General features: G+C 44.4%; 1 protein-coding gene across 1 annotated transcript; it reads right to left on the bottom strand.

Moving 5' to 3' along the window:
* Positions 1-24: 24 nt before the first annotated feature.
* Positions 25-20,297, bottom strand: fscn1a (fascin actin-bundling protein 1a). The gene is made up of 5 exons (XM_030407721.1): positions 19,211-20,297; positions 6,684-6,840; positions 4,444-4,565; positions 2,940-3,107; positions 25-2,563 (listed from the first exon to the last, which is right to left on the bottom strand). Exons 1-5 carry the CDS (start codon positions 20,046-20,048, stop codon positions 2,355-2,357), a joined length of 1,494 nt encoding a protein of 497 aa, XP_030263581.1. The 5' UTR covers positions 20,049-20,297; the 3' UTR covers positions 25-2,354.
* Positions 20,298-24,202: the final 3,905 nt, after the last annotated feature.

Genomic DNA, 24,202 nt, shown 5'->3' with positions numbered 1-24,202 from the left:
AAAAGAAATCACCAAAGAGACACGTAGCGTTCCAAATCCCAGGTTTATTGGTCGTTGGATTTCAGGTGAACCAATGGCACGAGAGAGAGAGATTAATCCACAATATCAAAAAATTATACAAAATAATAATACAAAAAGAAGTTCCAGTTATACAAAGCAAAGATGTGGACTTTCATTCTTCTTCTTCTTTTTTCATCTTTTATTTTCCTACTGCCCAAAAACTCAAGAGTAAGGCACAGTCATTACCACATGTTTACCCTTCCACATCCGTTTGTCTAAGCCTTGGGTCTTGGTTACCTTGGAGACGCTTGTTTCTCCGAGGATAACCGCTCCTTTTATTCGCTCGAGATTCTCAACCCTTCACGCCAAAAAAACGGTCAAAACTTCAGAGAGAAAAAAACTGGACAGTGTCGGTGAGGAGCCGGCTACAATCACGTATCATTTCATAGAAGTACAGTGATTGAATGCTGGATGAGGACTACGATGACGGGTGGAGAAGCCCATTGGTTCAGGGCCCTTTGCTTTATCATAAAAATTAGTATACAGAAGCCGTTGCTGCTGAATGTGTCGTGGGCTGCTGAAGGGTAGAGAATCAAAGAGGGCAGGACCTATGGGTGCAATGTGCTACATGACTGCATAACAGACATTCCAGTTAAATAAAAAGACAAATTCAAAGTCTGCCTCTTTTCTATTCTTTTAACATAACTCTTCCCACCTATGCTGACGGGTGAGGAACAGAAAAATCCAACAAAAACGAAACACAATTTGGTCATTTCTCATTGAAAAAGGCTGTCATGATACTCCTCAAAGCTCAGACAGAAATTACAAAACCAAAGAAGAAGCAGGTTTAGGTAATTAAGGGCACTCTTGCAGCTCATTCGGGTTATATGGCAAGGCTCTCGAGGGCAGGGACGGAGACGTGGCAGGAGATCACTCTCTGTTGGACCGGACGCTGTGCGGGATGCTCGACAGGACTGTAACGTGAGTTAGTAGCACCAGGTTCCAGTTTTGGCCAGTTTGTGTGTGTGTGTGAGATGACAGTTTGTTTAATCCAGTATCAAAGGTTTGGTGTAGATAAAGGCTGAGGTCTAAGTTTGGTCGAGGGATTCAAAAAAGCAGCTTTCAAAAAGGGTCTATAAACTTATCCACTACCTGCTGAACGCCTACCCATGATAATGTCTGTGCCTTGGACGTAGAAAAAGAAATCCAACTGTGTGTTAGCGTTAGAGTGTTTTTTTTTTTTTCCTTCCAGTAAGACAGGTGAGTGCAGTAAACGCGTGTGTCCGCACCATTTTTTAATTTTATGTTCTTTACACTGTTCTCAGGACAATAGGTTTAGCTTGTGGAGGAGGAGGAAAGGGGGAAGTAAAGGGGGTTTTTAACTTCCTACATCCTGTTTGGTCCAGGAGAAAACCCCCCGCCAACCAATGAGAACACAGCTAGAAGGACAACACAGGAAACATTTGAATATTTTACACTTGAGATGAAGCGAGGAGAGGGGGGGTTAAACCCGTCTGTTACATCATCTTCGATATCTTTATCATCATCATCATCATCGTCGTCAGATCCACTCCAGTTATATCACATAGTCATCACACAGACGCAACAGGGCCTGCTATGAAAACAAACATACTCGACCTGGTCCGATAGAAGCAGAGTCGGATCCAAACGCACAAAAACAGACCCTCCCAGCTAACAGGAAGCAGCTGATGGTGGATTTCATCGGGTGGGATCTGTTTTTGGAGATTAGATCAGGTAGGAACAGATCTAGCAGACCAGGTCAGACACCATAAATACTGCCACCATGTGCTGCTCACACAGACAATAGAGACAAGTAGAAAGACGAGGGGGTTAACTCAGAGGGGATTGGGGGGAGGACATGGGGGGGAGGGAGGGAGGGAGGGAGGGAGAGGGGCTCTTTAAACGTGGCTCTGCTCTGCTCTGGGAGAAAGGGACGGCCCCATTCGTAAGGCGAGGAGGGGAGTGAGTGACAGGTCGAGCAGCGAACCAGATCGGAGCAGAAAAAAAGTGCACAGCCCCACGGTAACTATGGCAACAGATAAAGGTCGGCGCTGCAGAGCAGAGCTGGGAAAAAGAGGGAGGAAGGAAGGATGGAGGGAAGGAAAAGGGAGGCAGGAGAGAAGGGGAGTGTCTCCTTCCTCCTTCTATCCTTCCTGTTCTCTCTGTGCAGTTCATCAACATATAAAGTCATAAGTACAGGATATAATACGAGGAGCGGGGCTGGGTGGGGAGCGGGAGGGGGGGATAGGTAGATGTTTGGACGGGGTGGTGCTGCCGTGCTGCGTCGCCACACCTCATTCATTCATCAGCATCGCAGCAGCGGGGCGACCGCCTCAGTACTCCCAGAGCGTGGCGGTCTCCAGGTCGTCGGCGTTGGCCTTCAGCACGCCGGCGTGGTCGCCGCGGAGGTACTTGCTGTCGGCAACGTGGCGGACAGCCAGCTTGTTGTAGTCGCAGAACTCGAAGAGGAAGTCGACGGGCGTGTCGCTGCTGCTCACCACCGACTGTTCGTTACCCACCATCCAGTATTTACCCGTCGAGTCTGCGGGGAGGAGAGGAGACGGAGTGAGAGAAGATGGTGAAGGCATGACTTGAACGAGTGGGGGAAGGGTGTGAAAAGATGGTGGAGGGAACAAAAGGTTTGGCTTAGGATGACTTTGTTTGAATTATGTAATGTGAAGGCTGGGAAATTATCCGAATCAAATCCCTCTTTTTGGCACAAACGCCTCATGAGTAAATCCATAATGAGAATCCGTTAAATGATTTAATCCCCTGTATGCCTGCGGGAGGTCCCTCCACATGCTGCGACACGCAGTTCATCTCTGCCAGATGTGTACTGCTGCTGCACATGTGCAGGTTAGCAGACGTGTCTGTCAGAAGGCCTCTGAAAGAAAGATGTCTACTCTATCTGAACTGACCTTGCAGGCTGTAGGCTCCGTCTCTGAACGCCAGAGTGAAGTAGTCATAGGTGGAGCGGTTGGAGTCCAGCGTCCCCGTCACCTTTCTGCAGCCGATGAAGCCGTGCTCGCCGCGCAGCACGATGATCGGGCGGTTGATCAGCTTCATGATGAACTCCTCGGTCTCACCTGGAGACAAAGGGCGTTGGATGTTTAGTCAGAGTGTTAAAACTACTGTGAGGACATGAAGACCTCGACAGTTCGATTCATTGTACGCTCAAATAATCATTTTATCACACAACACTTTGGTTCTAACGTCCAAAGTGCCAAAAGCTGTCCTATAAGAGCGACCTGTGTGTTTTATAGCAGCTCCCGCCTCGAGCTCAGAGTGCTGAGTTTACACACATAATATTAAAAATGTATGCAAAGCAACTCAGCTCTAATATGCCCTAAAAAGAGCTCTGCGGTGGCCGACAGCCTCCTCGTTAGATTCTGCAGCACAAAGTGAACGCTTCATCTTTGATCCACGCACAGAAGCTGCTTTAATCAGAGTATCTTCTGATCTGCCTGCTGACATGATGCCCGCTCCTTTCAGCAACGAAAGCAGGCGTGTGCTATAATGATCTTGCTGTGCTGGTGGTATTAAAGGAAGAGTTTGACATTTTGTGGAATACATTTGCTTTGTTGCAGGGAGTTTGATGAGAAGATAAATACTACTCTCATATCTGTCCATTAACTGTGAAGCAAGCCAGCTGCTTAGCTTAGCATAAAGTCTGGAAACAGGGAGAGAGCGCTTTTGTTCAACCTAGCAGCACTTAAAATGTAGCACATTTTGACATTTTACATGGGATTATGTGCTGGACTGGAGGAGCAACAACTGAAGTCACTACCGGTTAAAAAAATACTCAAAACTTCTGATAAACAAGTCTGTGCTCACTTTGTCCGACTTATTTCTCATCTTAGTTTTTTCCCCAGACACTGTTTTTTGTGAGAAATCACAAGCCAAAAAAAGAATGGAAACCCCTGGCTGTTTTATGTGTTTGTAAAGTAACTAGTAACTGAAGCTGTTAGAAAAATGTAGTGAAGTAGAGGTATAACTCACTATACATCGGATATGCCCGAGAACAAGTACCTCATAACAGTACTGAAGCACAGCACTTGAGTAAATGGTACTTTGGTGACAGAGTGCAGACTGCTCAGTTTTCACATAGTGTTCCAATCAACATGGTTAATTTAAAATGAACCATGGCAGAAGAACTAACAGAAAAGATTGCAACTGATCCGAATTTCCAAAAGAACAAACGGCGACGTTCGGCTGTTGCGAAACAGAACCGCTCTGCTGGGAAGTGCTGAAGCCTTTGAAGCCAGAAACAACTGGAACATCCAGTCGTGATTTAATTACTGTACTTCTGCAGTGTTGACACCCCCCCCCCCACCCACCTCCCCATCTCTGCTGAAAAAGTAAATCAGTTAGCGAAACGTGTCATTGTCTGAACATTCGGCTGAATCAACAAATCTCACCGACCGGCAGAGTCCATGGTGGCTGCGAGCTGGCCGTTTTTCTTGGCGGCGACGTATTTCCCATTAGCGGCCCGGAGAGTCAGCCTCTTCCCACGCCACTCAATGTCAAAGTAGCAATTAGTTGACCTGCGGAGAGAGAGAGAGAGAGAGAGAGGGAAGGAGAGAGATAGAGGGAGATAGTAAAGGCATGAGAGGTAAAATGGATAATTAATTCTACATGCCAGTTGGATATCCAGTAGCACTTGTGGGAGTGTCAAGTGTAAACACACGGTGACATTAAGTTCTCCTGTTGCTCAGAAAACTACACCCAGCCGCTTTATCCACAACTTAATTGTCAGGTAATTGGATAGGTAGGCTCAGGGTGCAGGGATCAGCTTCACTTGTAGTCTTTGGTTAAGTTGAATCAAGTAGCTTGTTAATCCTTTCACTTGGCCTGGACGAGGGTGTTAAATCCTCGTCACACTCTCGGGCCTGGCTAACTTTTTGTAAGAGGCGCTCCCCAATGTTCCCCTCAAACCACAGGAGGACTTGGTGAAAGAAAACATTTTTGCGGTTTAATCAGCGAAGAGTGAAGCAAGTCGAATCTCAAGAATGTGATGGAGGAATTCAGTGTACTTCCTGCAGAGAGCTCTGCAGTGTGTCTCTGCTCCGTCTTATCTTGGGAAATGGAGGCTGAACTTGGGACACTTGCCTGAATATTCTGGATCGGTTTTTGGTCATCACTCCTGCACACATGCATATCTTCTTCATGACTGTACATCTGCAGCTTACATTTTTGCACTACAAACACTACGATTTTCAAAATGAATGTCATCTTAAAGCAGCTACAAGGAACTTTCCTTTTGTGTTGATTCTGGCGACCCCTGTGGACAAAAGTGGTATGGACACCCCTGTGTCATGTCTGAAGATCTCGATCGAGCAAGCTGGTGCATTTGAGTTAGTAAATGTATTTATTACAGCATTTGTTTTAGACTATTTTCCTATTGAGTGCAGCAGGAATGAATGGGAAATGGAATGGGTTTTCGGTTACATGCCTGGAAAAAGGCCTGTGTTTAACATAAGATTAAGAGATTGTCATTTTTTGTTCTACAATATTAAATTCATCAGTAAACACCCCACTATACAAGATTAACTGAAATATACCAATGATGAAATAAAATAAGCTGCTATAGTGCCGTTCATACACCTAGGTTATCTCACATGTAGCTACAGCTACCAAAGACTTTCTGTTAGCAGTGGCAGCCATTATGAATAACTATATATAGGCTAAATAACCAGTCTACTCACAGATGTTCTCATTTGCTTTTACAACTCATATAAAGGCATTATTGTATAAGTGCTCCTGAAACACCTCGTCAGCAGTCTCACCTCCAAGTCTGTGATGTTATGAAATCACAATGTGTCCCTATATCACAAATTTGCATAAACTAATGCCTAGCGTGTAGTTTGGCATGTAAGAATAAATTTAACACAGCTGCTCTGTTGTTGTTGTTGTTAACAGTACTGGTTCAGGCATGGGCAAGCTGACCAATCAGAGCAGACTGGAGATTTGGGGGGGGGCCTTAGAGCAACAGGAGCCCACACAGAGTGTTTCACACAGAGGGGGAATACGATGTTGCAACACTGGACAGTAGAGTAAACTGGTAACCAAAATAAAATAAGTAACCTGAAAATTAGCATAATGTGTCTCCTTTAAAAAAAAAAAAAAACTTGTAATACTTTACGTTTAAACACGTAAGTACTCTACTTAGTACTCCAGGGAGTCTAAGCTTCTACTCCTGCATCTGTGCTGGGCCTCAGTGAAATCACCGAGGAGTACAGGGTCAAAGGTCAAAGGTCAGGGGTCAACAGTGAGCACTCTGCCTGGACAGATCCACTGCACAAGAAAGAAAATCACTCTCTACAGGTTAAGGTCCCACAAATGCCACAACCATGACATGAGCTCACTCACTGTTCACCTCACACACTCATCCACCCCCCCACTGAGCGAGTGCACACACACGTACACACACAAAATTGCTTAGTCAGCTCAAATTACCAGAGAGGAGAACAGACTAGGAGCTGTGACACACCAGTATCAGGTTCTCACACGCATTTACTGGCTCTGATTAGGGGGTGTGTGGACAGATTGGAGCAGGTGTGGTCGTATTGGATTTTTATGTTTAAGACATGTGTTGGTATAGAAGGAGAGACAGTGGTGTGTGTGTGTGTCTGTGCGTGTGCGTGTGTGTGTGAGATGCTCACTTGGTGGAGGCTGTGCACTGCAGGCCGCCGTTGGCAGTCAGGGTCCAGTATTTTCCAGCGGCAGTCCTGAAAGCACACTTCCTGTTTTCACGACAGATCTCCACCTGGAACACCTCCTGGTCGCCCTCCTCGTCCTGATTGGCCGACAGGTCCATACCTAGATTAGGTCAGATGATGGGGAGGAGGGGTTAGCTAAAAATACAGGCTAGTGGGTCAGCCATGAGTCTACAGAACACAATCCAGATGCACACACACACACGCACACCTAACCACACACATCCTCTGGTCAGGATCAGACGTACTAAATGAGCAACATCAGACGGTTTGGATTAGTAAGGGATTTCACACAGCTGCACACCCACACACACATCTGTCAAAGTCCAGACAGACCCCACTCAAGTTCAAAGGATTAGTCGTCACGGTGGACGGTCGCAAAAATCAGGAAAAAAAAAAAACACAAGGTCGCAAGAATCGTCATGGAGATCTACCATGAGTGTAGAGCTGAAACAGTTAATGGATCAACACATAAGCAATGCATTGTTTAGTGTATTGAAGTAACAAGACTGTGAGTCATTTTAGTTATGACAACTAACACAAAACACGAAAATGATAGCAATTTGTTAGATTCCTTACTTTTATAGGACTTGCAACTTGGAACAATGCAGTAAGACATTTAAGGTTCCCACTCTGAACTTGAAAATGGCCGCCTGACGAATATGGTGTCAGTTGTTGAGATGTTCAGTCTGGACGTCGGCTTAAAATCCAGGAAACCGCGACTATCAGAACTGTTGGTTGCAGGCTCTAGCAACAAACACTAAATTTGTAGTCCAAACAGCTAATGTGCATGTCAGTGTTTGCATGTGTGTGTGTGTGTGTGAGTTCACAGACGCCAGACTGTGTGTGTACAGAACACCAGACCTCATTAAAATCCCATCAACCCACTTATAAACTTCAGTACAACAAAGAGGCGAACAAACAAGAGGGAACTATAGGATGAAGACCTACACAACCCTGTAGTGCAACTCTCGTACACAACCATTCATACACACACTTTGTGCGGTACAGTGTGTGCTATTGTATATGATGAGGTCATGGCATGGACGGCCCTATAGCTGGAGGGCAGATAGAGAGAGAGATGGACTGTCCGTTGGACCGCTGTGTAAATGTGTGCAGAGCGAGACGGGCAGAGAGAAAGAGAGATGTGTTCGAGAAAACAAACCAGTACACTCATGTGTTCCCCATCCGCCTCCCTCTTCATGTGTGACAACCCCCTGCATCTCATTTCTTCCATGTTTCTTTGCTCTCTTACAGCCTCACAACTGGTGCAGTGGTCACATTGGATTTTTTTTTCTTTTTTTAATCAGGGGAAATTTGGCCTAAGATGACGTAGATAATGAAGAATACTATGATCATGTGTGTCAAGATTGGAATCACGTCTTGTGGTCATGATATTTTAAGCTGAGGGACTGTATGAACATTATTAGAGGGGAGGGTTATGCATTTTTCTTTCTCGTGAGAGGGGTGCTTGATTTCTCATGTTTCCTCACACCACATTCATATCTTATTTGATTCTTACAGTGATCAGTGTCATAAATAAATGCACGTTTGATGTTTAGTCATAATCAGATGGAAACGAGTTGCACCATTCTCAGTTTTGAGAAACACAGAATACACAAGATGTTTATGAATATAACTATTACACATGAATGTGCTCCCACCTTCACCTTCATCCACTGGGATGATGGCACACATCGTTTCCTCTCAGTGTCAGATTTGTGAAATTGACAACAATGCAGTGAATAAATCCATAATTCCTGTGCTTTTTAAGAGTATTTTGTATTCTTCAGTTAGACAGACATTGTGATGTATCAGTAGATGAATGTCATTTAATGTCACGATTATCATAGAATTGCAGCTTTGTATCGAGCCCTATCGAATTGTAAAGAGATCATATGTTATCATGAGCAACGTATCTTCAATCAAATTGTATCATAAGTTACTCTGTGATTTCCAAACCTAGTTGTTGTTATAAAAGTTCAGTAAAGTCCATAATATAATTCAAATTGGACCCAGGTGGCAGAAATCACTGTTTACTTAACACATTTCATTACTTATTACTTTTTATTAGCCACTTTATGCTATATTGACTTGCAGCACTTTTCCAGTCTACTAAGCGCTCAAAGCGCTTTACAACACTCGTCACATTCATCCATTCATACACGCATTCATACAGTGATGGCAGAACCTGCCATGCAGGGTGCCAACCTGCTCATCAGGAGCAATTTGGGGTTCAGTATCTTGCTCAAGGATACTTTGACATGAAGCCTGTGTGAGCCAGGGATAGGAGCCAGCGACCTTCTGATTGCTGGACGACCCGCTCTACCTCCTGAGCTACAGTTGCCCTATAGTTTGGTTTAATTTCAATTGTCAAATGAATGGTGAACACCATTAATAGTAGAATTCTATTGTATGATCAGTGGTTACTTAAAAGAGATGGTTCCATTAAGACATAAGTAAAAACTGAGTTAGAGTCTTATATTGTTAGCTTTACTTTGCTTTAGTCTCCTTTAGTTAAAATAAAAACTACTCAGCCAATTTAGCATTGATCTCCTATGACCTTCACAGGCTCTGATGCAGCAGTACCAAAAATGATGTCTTTTCACTCAGCACATTGCCGTTTTTGTCACTTCCTGACAGATACATCAACCACAACTCAGCTTGATTGCCAACAGTTTGGTCGTACATTCAGGTGTGTTGCGCTAGCAGTGGCTAATGTAGCCTCGAACTGAGATCAGGAGCGGGCTACAGTGGTCGAGTGTAAGATCAGTAGAGGTCTGACTAAATATTAAAATGAATTGAGACACTCTGATTTTGTTGGAGCGTTACAGTATTTTTTTCCTACTTAAGTGGACAATCCAAGGAAAATATTAATGACTCTGAAGGTCTTGCTTTTCTTAGTAAGTCAGCAAAATTCAGCCATATATTTAGTGTTCACTCCCTAACAGTTTCACAACACTGTCAGTGTTCTTTTGTCCTTTCACATAACACATGGCCTCTCAGTACAAGCTGTACAATGTTTCTGTCCAAGTGAAGCCAAAAGTGTTCTTCAGAAATAACCAAGAAAAGTATTATGTAAGGTGTTGGTCACACTAGAGTTACTGCTCACAATGTGTGTCTGAAAAACAGACGAGAAAAAAAAGGAAAAAACACACTTTAGTCCCCTCCTGTCGAGTGCACAAAGTCAACTCGGGCACTCTGGCCTCCGAACAGATTGAGTTTCTGCAGAAATATGTGTGGATGCACACGTACCAACGCAGCGCACACACACGCTGATGATTGAGAGGGAAAATATAACTGACCATAATGGGAACCACATGGTGTGGAGAGAGGGGGGGGGGCCAGAAGATGAAATGTACGTTCAGCTGCAGCAGACAGGAGGGTTTGAAGGCACACATTAGAGGAGAACAGGAGGAAAAATGAGGAGAGAAGAGGGTCAGACTCTGCACGCCTCCGGGACCATCAGTCACATTACTGCACTCTGCCCTAATCCTCGCCGCTTCCTGCTCGGCCAGCGCCGACGCTCAGTACAGTAGCGCGGGAGAGCCCATTTGTTACTGTGGCAGGAGGGAGGGAGCGTAAAACATCTGCTGCTACCCACCAGGAAACTCGCAGTAGGATTCCTGACTCACCTACGTCATGAAGTGGCTTATTACACGCTACGAAAAGGCTGAGGACAAATGATCTGTGTGATCTCTTCTTTAAACGTTTCCAGTCGATCGATCGAGGACTCTGTGCTGTTGATTATCATAATTCATGAGCCAAAGTTACAAATCCCTAAATTAAACATCTGTGATTGTCCAATTTTAAAGAAAAACTACATAAATACAATCTCCTTCAGGAGGAACTGCTACCAAGGTTGCACTGAAACCCTTTCTGACGAGGGTTGGTGACCTTTAGTTGTGGTACAGGTTCGACAAAAAGGTGGTGGAAAGCAGATTTTGTTCAGTTCAGATATAGCCAGGCTAGCCTTTCAGCCTGTTTCCAGTCTATAGGTTTATATTTATCATACAGACATTAGTGTGGTATCCATCCTTTCATCTAACTTTTATAAAGAATGCCATCAAGCTAATTTTTCCCATTTTAACCCGTTTTTTTTTTTTGTTTTTTTTAGACCTTTTTGTATTAAGATGCACAATATATAATTTCAGCCGCTGCCGGTCTCTCATTCAAAACAAAACACGGTTGCCTGGTGTTATGTGGAGACAGCTGGCCAGTCGGGTGCAGAGCCAGACCTTCCAGAGGAATCAACACCTGGATTCTGCTCTGACTGGGACCAGTTGACTGAGTGGAGGAGAGCTCAGAGATTACTTTTTAACTTATTGGGATTCTAATATCCTCACTCCTGTTTATCAACCTGACTGCAGCAGCGATCTGTGGAGGCGACCTGCAGGTGTAGGGTTAGGTTATAGTCTTTACTGCCAACTGGAGGTGAAGGACAAACATACTTTATTTAATGAATGTAACAATACAGAGAGGAGAGGGGGGAAAGTAAAGTCAGAACTAGAGTCTCTGGTGAGTGCTCAGTTCAGTGAGAGTTGACCCTGCTCGCTAGTCTACAGCTAATGTAAAGTAATCTGTGACTCAGGCAGCGATGATCATATATGAAGTAATGTTTTGCACATTGTGTTTAGTCTTCCTTCCTCACTCTAACCCAGAAGTTACAGCGACAGACAAACAAATCTAACGCTCCCTTACCTAGGGCAAACTTGTGAATTTGAACATTGTTGAAACATTTGGGGCGATCTTGATCTTTAAAAATTATCCTTGCAACACTACTGCTACAGCTACTAACTCACGCTACAATAATGGAATATGTACAAGATTCGGTGTGGAGATCCATTTGTTTCATGAGGAGCTCCACCAGAAAAGAGCAACATTTACTTAAATAAATAAATCCAAACATCAACAACAACCACCCAACACATCACAACTGTGGGGTGAAGTGAAAAACTCCACACTAGTCCATTATAGAAGAGACGAAGGGAAAAAGGGGAATTTCAATATATGGAAATAAAGTACTCAGAGCTATATTACATTACTGTTTATTCCACAACTGAGCTGCTTTGAATAGATTATCATCCAAAATGTTTCACTTTCATCAACATCATTTTACAAACCTGGATGTTTCCAAGGAATGAGGCTGATATTTGACTAGCTGTCTGTTAGAAGGAGGAAGTGCCCGTCTCTTCAGTCAGAGGCTTAGTGTCTCATCCCCACCCACAAACACACCCACAGCTGGAAACCGGTCACAAGTTATCACATGGAAAGAAAAATACTGGTGGGTACACACAGACACACACACACGCACAACATGAAAATACAAGACTGACGGAGACAAAACACCCACCCTGAGGCCTGCAGAGCCTCCGTGACCCAGAGAGAGGCCGGGGTTGCCTGTCAGGGTTCCTCTTTGTGTGTGTGTTCCCAGATATGTCAACACTGATCACTTTGTAAAGCTCGCAGGGTCAGCGGAGGAGGAGTGAAGAGGGTCCGCACTTAAACACACCAAACCACACCAAGAGTAGTGACCACACATACAGAATCCACCCAAACCACACCAAACACAGCGCGCACACACACACACACACACACACACACACACACACACTTGAAAACAACCCCCTCCATCTTCCCATCCACCCCACCCACCGCATTCAGCCTGATGGCGGCAGGCACAGATTGTTGGCCCCGGTTGCTGTGAACCAGCACCAGAGGCCTGCTGTGAACACACGCGATTGTATCAAGTGCAGTTGTGTGTGTTTGTGTGTGTGTGTCTGCTATTGTTCAGCAGGCCTGACCGAGGAGGCGACCAGCTGGGGCACAAACAGGGAGGCAGATCATCGGCCTTTGTTCAGATCCAAACACACACACACACACGCAATGAGCCAGCCGGCCTACACACCGAATACTGCGCTGACTGTAACACCGCTGCTCGTACAGTATGGACACTCTGATGCTCCCATTTCCTCGGACAAATGAAAAAAAAAAAATTTAGGTCAGACATGCGAGATTCAGTATTGCGCCCGGGGATGTCACAAATCTTTTGGTGAATTGATTTTAAACCCAATTCTGTGACCAGTGTGTTGCAAAAATCGACTGAGGAGCAGTCGGACTGTGAGTTAGAGGGCATTAGTGAGGAGACACACCCAGAGAGCAGCTAAAGCCTAACCTATAATAAAGCAGACGACATTAAGGAGGAGAGGTTCCCTGGTACTCCCATGGCACGCTACCAACACACACAACCACACACACATACACACACACAAACATACTGAGGGTCTTTAAACACATTAAACATCGCAGCCAGTAAACACTACCAAGGATGCATAAATCGACTGCATCCTTCTTTTTTTTCCCTCTATCTGATGAGTGAGTGTGTGTGTGTGTGTGTGTGTGTGTGTGTGTGTGTGTGTGTGTGTGTGTGTGTGTGTGTGTGTGTGTGTGTGTGCAGTTGATGTGCAATTCCTCACCCTTTACCCTGCAGGGAACAACACACACCAGCCAAGGTCGGAGCTGTGTGTCTCATGTCTCATTTCCTGCCAGCGATGGGGGGTTGAAGGATACAGAATGGGTGTCAGGGCCTGAATCACGGCCAGACACAACATGGAGCCACAGTTTCTGTCTCCTTCTCTAACCACACGCGACTCAGTACATGAATCAAAGTCTGATTATGACTGTGATTTACCGTGATGACTGCTTTTGAGCTCGTCTCCAAAACGGCACGGCCACACAGTCATAGCTCTTCTCAGACCAGTCTAAACTTTACATATCTTTATATGAAATCAGAATCTGAACGCAAACTTTGAGCTGTGACGTCTTAATGTTACTAGTACATTGGTGATACATACTCTAAAATCCCTTTACTTTGAAAATTATTATTATGTTTTGCAGTATTGTTAGATCACATATTTTTTGAATATATGAGTTAATATTTTACATTGCAGTATATGAAAAATGCTATTAATCTGTACATGTATCAATATATAGAGAATATATCATTGATATATTCAATTATACAGTATATTATCAAATGTATATTTCCATATCATTTCTGTTGCATTGTGAAAATAGTGTCATTACAACATTAAATTGGGACAAGGAATGAGAAAAACTAGAATGTGAATATATAAGATGTGCATGTATGGAATATATTTCCGATGCCTGGCATTTCACAATCCTGTCCTGTGGCTTTAGTCATGTTTTATCAGACTTGCAGGAACATTCATACTAAGTCTCTTAAATCCAGTTTCCAGGTAATAGAAAGGAGGTTAGTCACAGGCTGCAGGCAGAACAAATTCTAGGTACACCGACTTATTGCCCAATTATCATATTTCCAAAAAAAAAAAAAAAAAAAAAGGCAGTCCAGTCCCAACAAGGGTTAACACTCCAGCTCGCCTCACCTTTACGTCTCAGGGGCAGATAAGAACATCAGATACAAAGACCAGTCAGCACCCAGTGGCCACACCAGTAGCCGGTGGGATATGATGGGCTTTTATCCCTTTAGCTGATGGACCAGGGCTCAGTCTCACAGTTTAGGGGCAGAACAGGCCACTTAAAAGGCCATTGAGCTCGGGGCTAACTGACTGATAATTGCACCTCGTACCGTATGAGGGTCGTTAAACCGTCTCAGGGAATTTGCGACCATCTCTGCTACCAGGGATGACAAGAGTGGATGTTGAGGACCGGAAACAGGCAAGCAAATGGTCAAATTAATGACAATTATGACTGGTCAGAGCAAATATTAGCACAACGGAAGCGAGAGGACCCGACGTGACGAGACAGCAGACTGAATTTAATGGATTTACTAAAGGGTTTTGGTAGAAATTCAATCCCGCTTCCCACACAAGAGAAGCACTGTGAGCATGACGGCCTAATTAAAAGCCTTCCCTCTGGTTATAATTGGATCAGAAAGCAAAGAAGCGCTGATGATGGATGTGGTAAGAAGAAATAAATGACACTAGAGAGTTAAAAAGCTGGTGGCGCTATCAGTTAATGTCCAAAAAGTCATGATAAATGGCAGTGACTTTAGAGTATTATCATATTTTTAACATATAATCCACTTTGGACCAATCAGGATTATTTAATAATGTCAATTAGAGCAACTTGAAGAAAATGTGTGTGCTCTTTTTGTGCAGCATGGGTCTTGTAGTTTTGGCATTCATTTCCACCTGTTCGGGTATTTTTTGTGGAAACATTTCTACTTTAAGGACGAGCTGTGTAAAAACACATTTACAACTGCAGAAACCCCTCACAAGTACTATCACCAATCCTGAGTCTATCTACTGACAGGACATCTAAACTGGATTCGATCACGAATTGATCTTTAAAAATCAAGTGCAAGTCACAAAATCCACAGTAATGATTGAGCAAAGCAGCTTTTAGGCCAGCCCACTTGCATCAAAATCCTAAAAGGAAGCCAGCAGACTTCAGCTGCCATCTTGGCTCTGTTCTGCTGGGCAAATAGCAGCTGTTGGTTTGAAAAAACATGTGGAATCAGTTTAATTCCTCCCAGCATTTAAGCCGCATCACAATGATCCAGTTGTTGGAGGGTTGAACGAGGTCTTCCTCTAAAGACTCACAATTTCTCAGACACAGACGGATTTGAGCTACAGGGACGACATGAGAGCATCCAAGTGTTCTTTAGATTAGGAACTGACCTCTGATTAAGGGTGTAGCAATGCAACATGTATCACTTAGAACCCTGATATCTCAGGACAAAGTATCTAACAATAGTGAGTACTGATCTGACATCAGCGCTGTCCTCTTCCCACAGCTGTATAAGACCACTGTTTGGGACTCAATGAAATCATCATTATTGAAGGTCTAATCAAAGAGTGACCGCTAAAAGCTTCATCAGCGGGTCAAGTAATAGCTGAACAATGATTAATTCATAACGTCATTCATAAGAATCCTTTTTAAAAAGATGCCCTGTAAATTTTTATTTGCACTTAATCGATTGATTAATCAATTAAGATAAGATCAATACTAAAACTGAGCCTTAGTTGCAGGCCGAATGTGTTAACACATGAGTCATTGCTTTATTTGTATTGTGCACACACAAGGACGGATGTGCACAACATTTCCACTGCCACATAAATCCAGTGAAAATTGGCTGTAACGTGCAAAGCAATGCAGTAATACGCCAACAAAGGGGAGGAGAAGACGGCTGCAAGCTGGCAAACATGGATGTCAAAAATGCATAACGTTGAAGATAAGAAGATAACTTGTTGGTCCTTTCCACCAACACGGACCTGGTTCCATATAATAGTTCAGATTCTTAAATTTGGACTGTGTGGAACATTTGAATCAAGGGTTAATTGGTCTTGAGCTAACCTGCCAGGAAGACACTTTTCGTAGTGATCGTGTAATTATGTGATGCACTGTGGCCCAAAAATACTTTTTGCCTTATTTGTTTGGAAAGTTTTGAATTTTTAGTTTCATTCCCGACTCGTTAAATACTGGCTCCTTGGGGTGGCAGGTCGGGGCGGTCTGCACCCCGAAGTGTCAGTGTTTGACATGTTGGCAATAACACTCAAACATTCACTTTCCATACAAATAGGACCTCTAAGCTGACATTGTGAAAGAAGCACCAGTAAAACGGCAGATACGGTTTGTCATTGTCACAACCTCAATGACACTCCTCGTTTCACCATCATAAATTGAACCATTTGGTCCATTAAGTCTAGAAGAGCTGCACAAGTAAATCACTTCATCCACACCCAAAGGTAGCAGAGCATTTTTTTTGTCTTCAAGCACCACTGAGCAGCTTTCATAAGAATGAATGGAGCTCTGCCTCGGACACCGTGTCCAGGTCACATTATACCTGTAATTGAGTCTGTAAAGCTTCTTTCCCAGCAGGGGCCAAAAAACTTAGCAGGTTAGCCTTGAACAGAAGTAGGCGTGTCCATTCTACAGATTGTTGTGCAATATGGAACGCCCCCCCTTGATGACACAACATTGATTACAACAGTTTGACTCAATACTGGTGGAAACACGGGCCATTTCACAGGATAGCAGCACGGTTCCCAGAATCCTTTAACAGTTCCAGAACCAGAGCTGATTCGATGGTAAAGAGGCTACAGTGTATTTTGGAAAGAAACACTGATGTAAACATTACTTGTTAATGTGAAAACTCCTCAGAGCACCTTTAATGTGTGGATAGATCAGACCATGACTGATACCTGATCAGCTTCGTAATGTCAGGAACAGCACTGATATCAATCCAGGCCTACTGGGGCGGTTCCACCTCTATGGAGGCAACACGTCACACGAGCATCACTCGAGTAACAAGAGCTGCATTTGATGACTTTTATCGTTGTGACTAATGTTCCTTAAAGTCGGCAGAGCTAAACCGATTCCAGCCATAATGTCTTGCTCAACTCTTACCAGCTACAAAACCTCATGACATCAAATGAAAATGCAAAAAGGTTGTGAAAAGCAATTGAATGCCAATATCAAACCATAAATTATATGTCAGTTCCAGTGCAGCACGTTTCTGATCCAGGATACTGAAACGCATCCAGCTAGGCCTTTTTTACGTTTCTATAAATCCCAAATAAATGTACTAAATGTGATAGTTTGAGTGTGCCAGAGTGAGCGGGATGTTGGCGTGTCACCCAGATGCACTCTCCTTAATAAAAAAAACATGATCTGATTTAGCAAAATATCTCACAGACAGCAGTTACTTTTTTTTTTTTTTTTAAACCCGGGGATTATTAAACTGCAGTTCATCCTCGCATTACAGAGGACGTCATCATCTGATTCCAGCACATCGGTTAAGCACTGGTGTCTCCATTTCCTGATCCCCTCTTTTATTCAACCTCCACCTTCAAAAAAAACGGCCTCCATTTTGATTCCGGGACTGAGCACCACTTGTGGAGGAAGAGTGACGGAGAGGAAAAGCGGATAAATATTTTCGTGAGGAGTAAACAAGGCAGGGGTGGAAAACAAACAGGAAAACAAAAGGATAGACAGATCGGACTTTCTCAAAAGAAGAAGAAAAGCCACCGAACCGCACGGTGTTCTGCCTGGTGAGCTCCTCTGACCACACGCTAAATATAGAATTAAAGAGCATCAATTACTATATTCCTATCATTCATTACAGCAGACAGTCACTGCCACAGTGTCTCTGCCTTCTCGGGCCTAAATCACACCGATGACTCTTTTGTGCTGACTCAGCGTGATTCACACACTCACTGGGGCCTTAAATTCAACGTCTTTCGATTAACTTGAACGTGCTTGTTTCCGTGTTGACACCCGTCAACCAGATGAGTGATGCCGCTGATAATGACCCGAGACGCACAGCAGCCAGGGCCTGGAGGCGGGAGGAGTGGGGGGAGGGGGAGAGAGAGGAAGGCATGATGGAGCAAAGGGGTGAAAGGAGGTGATGGAAGGAAGGAAGAAGGTGGAGGGACAAGTTTGTGTCTCGGCCCACTCTGACAGCTGGAAAACACACACACACACAGTGACGTAATGTGAAAAAACCCATAATAAGCCCCCCTGAGCGAGGTTACATGTGCACTTCATCATTACTGATACACAAACCAGTACATTTACCATGAAGTACCCTGGATCTGTCTGGAGCTGCTTTCAAATGATCCAACTTCAGCTTTTGTAGTCAGACTAAAGAAAACACACTGGAGAGGAGCTAAAATGCTGATGATGGAGTTCTGTTCGATGGCTCATTAAAGTTAATGGTGATGTGTAATGCTTCAGCGTGGATGAAAGGATCATAAACCTCAACATGTGAGGAATATTTCAGACGCCAAATAGCCGCTCTTACCAAAACATCTGGATTAATTGTGCCGTTTTTGAGACGTCTCTCCTCTGAGCCATTCTGCTTCGTGCCAGTTCAGCGTCTCGCCAGTGTAAGGCCGTTTTACATTTGAATGTTGGCACACGTGCACACGGCGCCGCATGTGTGTCGAGAGGGCCGAGGGGCTCTGTGCCCCTTTGTTACACTCTTTTCATGCCAGTTGTCGGGGAAAATCCGGTGAAAACACTCCCAGCCGGCGTGGACAATGCTCAGGGTGCTTTCATCAGCTCTGATTGTCTAACCTGTTCAGATTAGTGTTGCCTTTGAGAAGAGAAGACATTAAATGTGATGGATTAAGCTCCAGTCAGTGATGGTGTGCATCACATACTGCTGCTGCCCTGCACTTTAATATGTCACAGGCCTCTCATGGGTTTTCCATGCAAGAATCAGGACAAAGCATTATTCAGGCCATTTACATGTCGTATATTCTATCCTTTAGGCCCTGTGTGTGTGTGTGGGCTGCAGGGGGGATGCAGTCTGACATTCCATCACTTTAACCCTTCCTCTGCCAGAGGATGACACACCAACAGACACTCTCTCTCTCTCTCTCTCACACACACACACACACACACACACACACACACACACACACACACACACACACCTGTCACCCACAGGTCACACACACTTTGCTGACCACCACCACACCCACCTTGCCGGGTGGAGACGTTCCTCTCGTTGGCGGCGGTGAGCACGACCTGCGGGTGGCTCTGCTCCAGCACGAACAGCTCGTCCTTGCCCACGCGCGCGCTCTTGCCGGACTTCATGGTGCCGGAGGGCCCGGAGGGCGCGAGGTACTTGCCGCTACAGTCTCTGAACGCCACCTTGCCAGAGCGGAACTCCAGCGTGTAGCCCGTGCTCTTGTCCGTGGTGGCGACCAGCGCGCCGTCGTTCCGCAGGAAGCGGTTGTCGGAGGTCTGCAGGTGGTAGCGCTGCTCGCGGAACACCAGCGTGATCATGGAGTCCACCCCCCACGGGACGTCCCGGTCGATGGCGATCTCGTCCACCTTGGAGCTCAGGTGCGCGTACCGCTTGCGCGTCATGCTGAAGATGTTCACCTGCGGGTGCATGGCGATGTGCACGCTCCATTTCTCCGCCACAGATGCGGTCTGGGCGAAGCAGATGATCCGGTCCTCGGTGCCGCCCAGGTAGCGGCCGTGCGCCTCGGACTGCAGGGACCAGCGGCCGTCATCATGGGCGGTGATGATGAACCGGCACTCCGGGCCCGGGCTCTCGCTGTCCCCGGTAACGTTCCCGTCCTTGTCGGCGGCGATGTACCGGCCCAGATGTGACTTGAGAGAGAACACGTTCCCGCTGGACTCGTCGCTCTGCTCCAGGGTCCAGATCTGCTTCTTCTTCATGCTCGTGGCGGAGGCGTTGATTTTGAAGCCGAAGGTCTCCGCCGTGAGGTATTTGTTCCCGCAGTTGATCAGACCGAACTGGATCTGCAGCATGTCGCTGGTTCCGTTGGACGCGCCGTTGGTTGTCATCGTCGGTTGTGTGCGTGCGCTTGAGCCTCGGACCGGTCCGGTTCTGTTCTGTGTGAGAGGGATGAAGGGGGGGGCGGTTCTGCAAGTGAGCTCGCGGCTGAAAGGGTGGGATGCTGTGCTGCCTCGCGTGCTTCTCTTTGTTTGGGGAGTGTGTGTGTGTATGTGTGTGTGTAGCTGAGTGGGAGTCTGTGAGCGCGCGCCGCCGGTCCTCAGTGCTCTGCCTGTCTCAGCAGCGCGAGCCCGCCGCCACAGCTGCAGCCTATATAACCATCAGTGACGTTGCACCACAGGCCACGCCCCTTATGATGGAGACAAATCTCGGAGCTGAAGTCAACTTTTATTTCTCCGTTATTTGTCTTTTTAAATTAAAACCCAGCTTCTTCTTGTAGTCTCTCCTCTTCTCCGCTCCTTTCTTCTCCTCCTCTTCTTCTCTTGTTATACATTCTTCTTTTTCTTCGGTTGTCTTTTCTTCTTCTTCTGTTCTTCTCTTCTGTTGTCTTCTTCTTCTTCTGTTCTTCTCTACTGTTATCTTATCATCGTCTTCCTCTTCTTCTCCTTCTTCTTCCTCTGTTGACATATTGTCTTCTTCTTCTTCTGTTGTCCTTTTGTCTTATCGTCTTCTTCCTCCTCCTTTTCTTCTGTTGTCTTCTTCTTCTTCTGTTGTCTTTTCTTCCTCTTCTGTTCTTCTCTACTGTTGTCTTATCATCTTCTTCTTCTCCTTCTTCTTCCTCTGTTGTGATATCTTCTTCTTCTTCTGTTGTCCTTTTGTCTTATCGTCTTCTTCTTCCTCTTCTTCTGTTGTCTTCTTTGTCTTCTTCTGTTGTTTTCTTCTTCCTCTATTACTTCTTCTTCTGTTGTCTTCTTCTTCTCCTTATTTTTTCTTCCCCTTCCTCTCCTCCTTCTTCTTCTCCTCCTCCTCCTCCCATTATTTTCTCTTCTCTTCTCACCTCAAAACCTCTTTCTCCCCACAGTCAAAAGCTGCTGTGCCAGCGATGTAAAGATTGTATAAGATTATATATTATATACTGTAAAGATGTAAAGATTTCAGACACAGCCTTGCAACACTACCTTGGTAGCTGCACAGCTAACTTAGCTAACAGCTGCTACAGGCACAAGTGCATCAACAGACTACAGTCAGCCCCCCCCATTTGTTGGGAGTATGAATTCAAGTTGGCCAATTCTTATGTATTGCACCCTCAGCATCCCCAAATTATCGTCTTCTTCCTCCTCCTTTTCTTCTGTTGTCTTCTTCTTCTTCTGTTGTCTTTTCTTCCTCTTCTGTTCTTCTCTACTGTTGTCTTATCATCTTCTTCTTCTCCTTCTTCTTCCTCTGTTGTGATATCTTCTTCTTCTTCTGTTGTCCTTTTGTCTTATCGTCTTCTTCTTCCTCTTCTTCTGTTGTCTTCTTTGTCTTCTTCTGTTGTTTTCTTCTTCCTCTATTACTTCTTCTTCTGTTGTCTTCTTCTTCTCCTTATTTTTTCTTCCCCTTCCTCTCCTCCTTCTTCTTCTCCTCCTCCTCCTCCCATTATTTTCTCTTCTCTTCTCACCTCAAAACCTCTTTCTCCCCACAGTCAAAAGCTGCTGTGCCAGCGATGTAAAGATTGTATAAGATTATATATTATATACTGTAAAGATGTAAAGATTTCAGACACAGCCTTGCAACACTACCTTGGTAGCTGCACAGCTAACTTAGCTAACAGCTGCTACAGGCACAAGTGCATCAACAGACTACAGTCAGCCCCCCCCATTTGTTGAGAGTATGAATTCAAGTTGGCCAATTCTTATGTATTGCACCCTCAGCATCCCCAAATAAGCATCCCCTTTACCCACATTCACATATAGGACCTCAGCATCATATCACTCCCACTCATACACACTCGCTCTCTCTCTTGCACACACCGATCAGATGGATTCAGCATTCAAATCATGAGGACTGGCTGTGTGTGTGTCCGCACACAAAGCTCCATTCATGGCTCGAGCACGCACATCAGAGGGCAGGAAAGGCCCGGTTCCATAAACAAAGAGGCCAAACAGATCACCCTGGCATCTTCTCAGTGTGTGTGCAAGACCGTGCACGCAAACGCACACACAAGTATACAGAGCGTGGGGGTCATACCAGCAGCAGCTGTACACTTTGTACGTCTCTTTATATCAAAACACACACTCACACAAAGGTCAAAGCAGAAGTGGTCCGTACCTCATTTGTCTCCCGGTGAATGAGTGCTGATCCAATATGGATGATGCTCCGCTGTCTGTCTGTGTGTCTGTAGACAAAGTGAGAGATGAGAGTCGGAGTGATGGTTTAATCCTCCACCTCCATTACATCCCACACATTATTCATGTCTGCGTCACTGACGGAAGTATCTAAGATATAGAATTAATTTGTGCTAACCAAATGTGAGCCGCAGGACTCAAGTTCAGCTGACGAAGTCTCCTTGAGTTCAGTCTTTGAATTGTATTTTTCATCTTTTGCAGCAAAGAACATTTTTTCTCTGTATTATTACTCCTCTGCTCTATCTGGAGTTGGACAGTTAAACGTGAGATGAAAATAAAGCAGAAGTCATTTAAAAAAGACGTGTTGATTTCTCTCATCAATAAATAGTATTCACAGATTCTGAGTGTCACAATCATCAGGCATCAAGAAATCCTTGCTTTCGCCTGGGTGCGTGCTGGTGGGTCTGCACAGGGAAAGTAATCTGAGCCTGACTTGTAATCTAATCATAGGTAATCTCTCCCCATCTCTCTCTCTCTCTCTCTCTCTGTCTCTCTCTCTCTCTTTCTGTCCTGCAGTCTGATAAATCCAATCTCCAGTCCGAACATCTTCAAACAAATTCAATTTCAATGTAATTTCAGCTCCAGGATCACACAGTAATGAAATCACCAGACCTGTTCTGATACAGATTCGCTTCTCTGTGTTGTGAAATGTTTATTTTTGATAGTTACAAAACTGAATTGAACCCTCTCATACCACAAAAACAGCATGAGAGCCCATGATTTGACTTACTGAATTTTGCACTGCAGATGGAATGCTGCCTTCAGGTCCAGTCAGAAATATCCAGACTTTGGTGTCATTTGAAGGATATAAGGATGTTGAGGGCTGAAATCAGTGCTCTATACAAGTCTGCTGTCTATTTATTCTTGATTCTTGATACAACAAAATACAAAAAATGTACAATAAGAACTAATCAAGACTCATTTTTTTGTCATTTCCAAAAACTTACATTTCTAAAGCTATTTATTACTGATGAACAATCAAAGATTAACCAGAAGATTTTAATTTGAAAAACAGAACTTGTGTGAAACATTTATGCTTATTTATTTATTTATTTATTTATTTATTTATTCATGTATTCATTTTGAGAAATGTACTGCTTCTTAACTTTGACCAATCCTGTTTAAGAAATGGCTTCACTAACATTTAACAACATATCAAGAAAAGAATAAAGCACAATATTGGGGATATTAAAAAGATTCATTAGAATTTTAAGAAAGAAACTGTGACAGAAAGTTGCCATGCGTAACTCTTAAAAGCACAATTTGGAGTTTGTACAAAAAATATGTAATATGTAACATTGGGACGAGGCATGACTGTCTGTTTCTCTCTGTTTCCTGTCTTAATGCTTACTCACGCAAACCTCCAGCTTTATATTGAACGGCCAAATGTGTGAGTGATATCGATCGTCTCAAAGTTCTGGACGACAAGGCAAATAAGTGTATTTCCTGTCTAAACTTTTCCTTGTAAAGGTGCAGTTTGTGAAAATTGGCCACCTTTTGAATTTCTACTCCAAACAAATATGGGGCAGCATGTCACCAGAGTGACTCCTTACTGCTGCTAACTGTAATATATACATCCATGACTGCTGTTAGCTTTTTAGCTCAGTTAACCATGCAGCTAGTCAGACCACTGGAGGAGTCTTGGTGTTACATCGTTAGTTCAGATCACCAGATCACCCTCACCTGCTTTAGATCACCAGGAAAAGTAGGTTTTCAGGGTCAGGGGCTAGCTGGTTATCATACAAATATAATTAGATATCTCTGCAACACAGTGCATGGGCGTCTTTGACATAACGTCAAACTGTTATTTCTTCACTTTCTGTTGTTAATATTGGTTAGAATTTGAAAGCAACATTCGTACAAAGTGCACCTTTCATATA

This window comes from Sparus aurata, chromosome 23 (genome assembly GCF_900880675.1).
Source record: "Sparus aurata chromosome 23, fSpaAur1.1, whole genome shotgun sequence".
Lineage (NCBI taxonomy): Eukaryota > Metazoa > Chordata > Actinopteri > Spariformes > Sparidae > Sparus > Sparus aurata.
Note: the sequence above shows the minus strand (reverse complement) of the source record. Positions and strands in the feature narration are given on the sequence as shown.

What these genes read in the sequence shown, in the direction of transcription:
- fscn1a (XM_030407721.1), bottom strand. Translation starts at nt 20,048, where the DNA reads ATGACAACCAACGGCGCGTCCAACGGAACCAGCGACATGCTGCAGATC. An exon ending in GAACGTCTCCACCCGGCAAG is followed by an intron (nt 6,841 to 19,210) that starts GTGGGTGTGGTG and finishes GACCTAATCTAG; the next exon opens with GTATGGACCTGTCGGCCAAT. An exon ending in AGCCACCATGGACTCTGCCG is followed by an intron (nt 3,108 to 4,443) that starts GTCGGTGAGATT and finishes CTTTGTCTCCAG; the next exon opens with GTGAGACCGAGGAGTTCATC.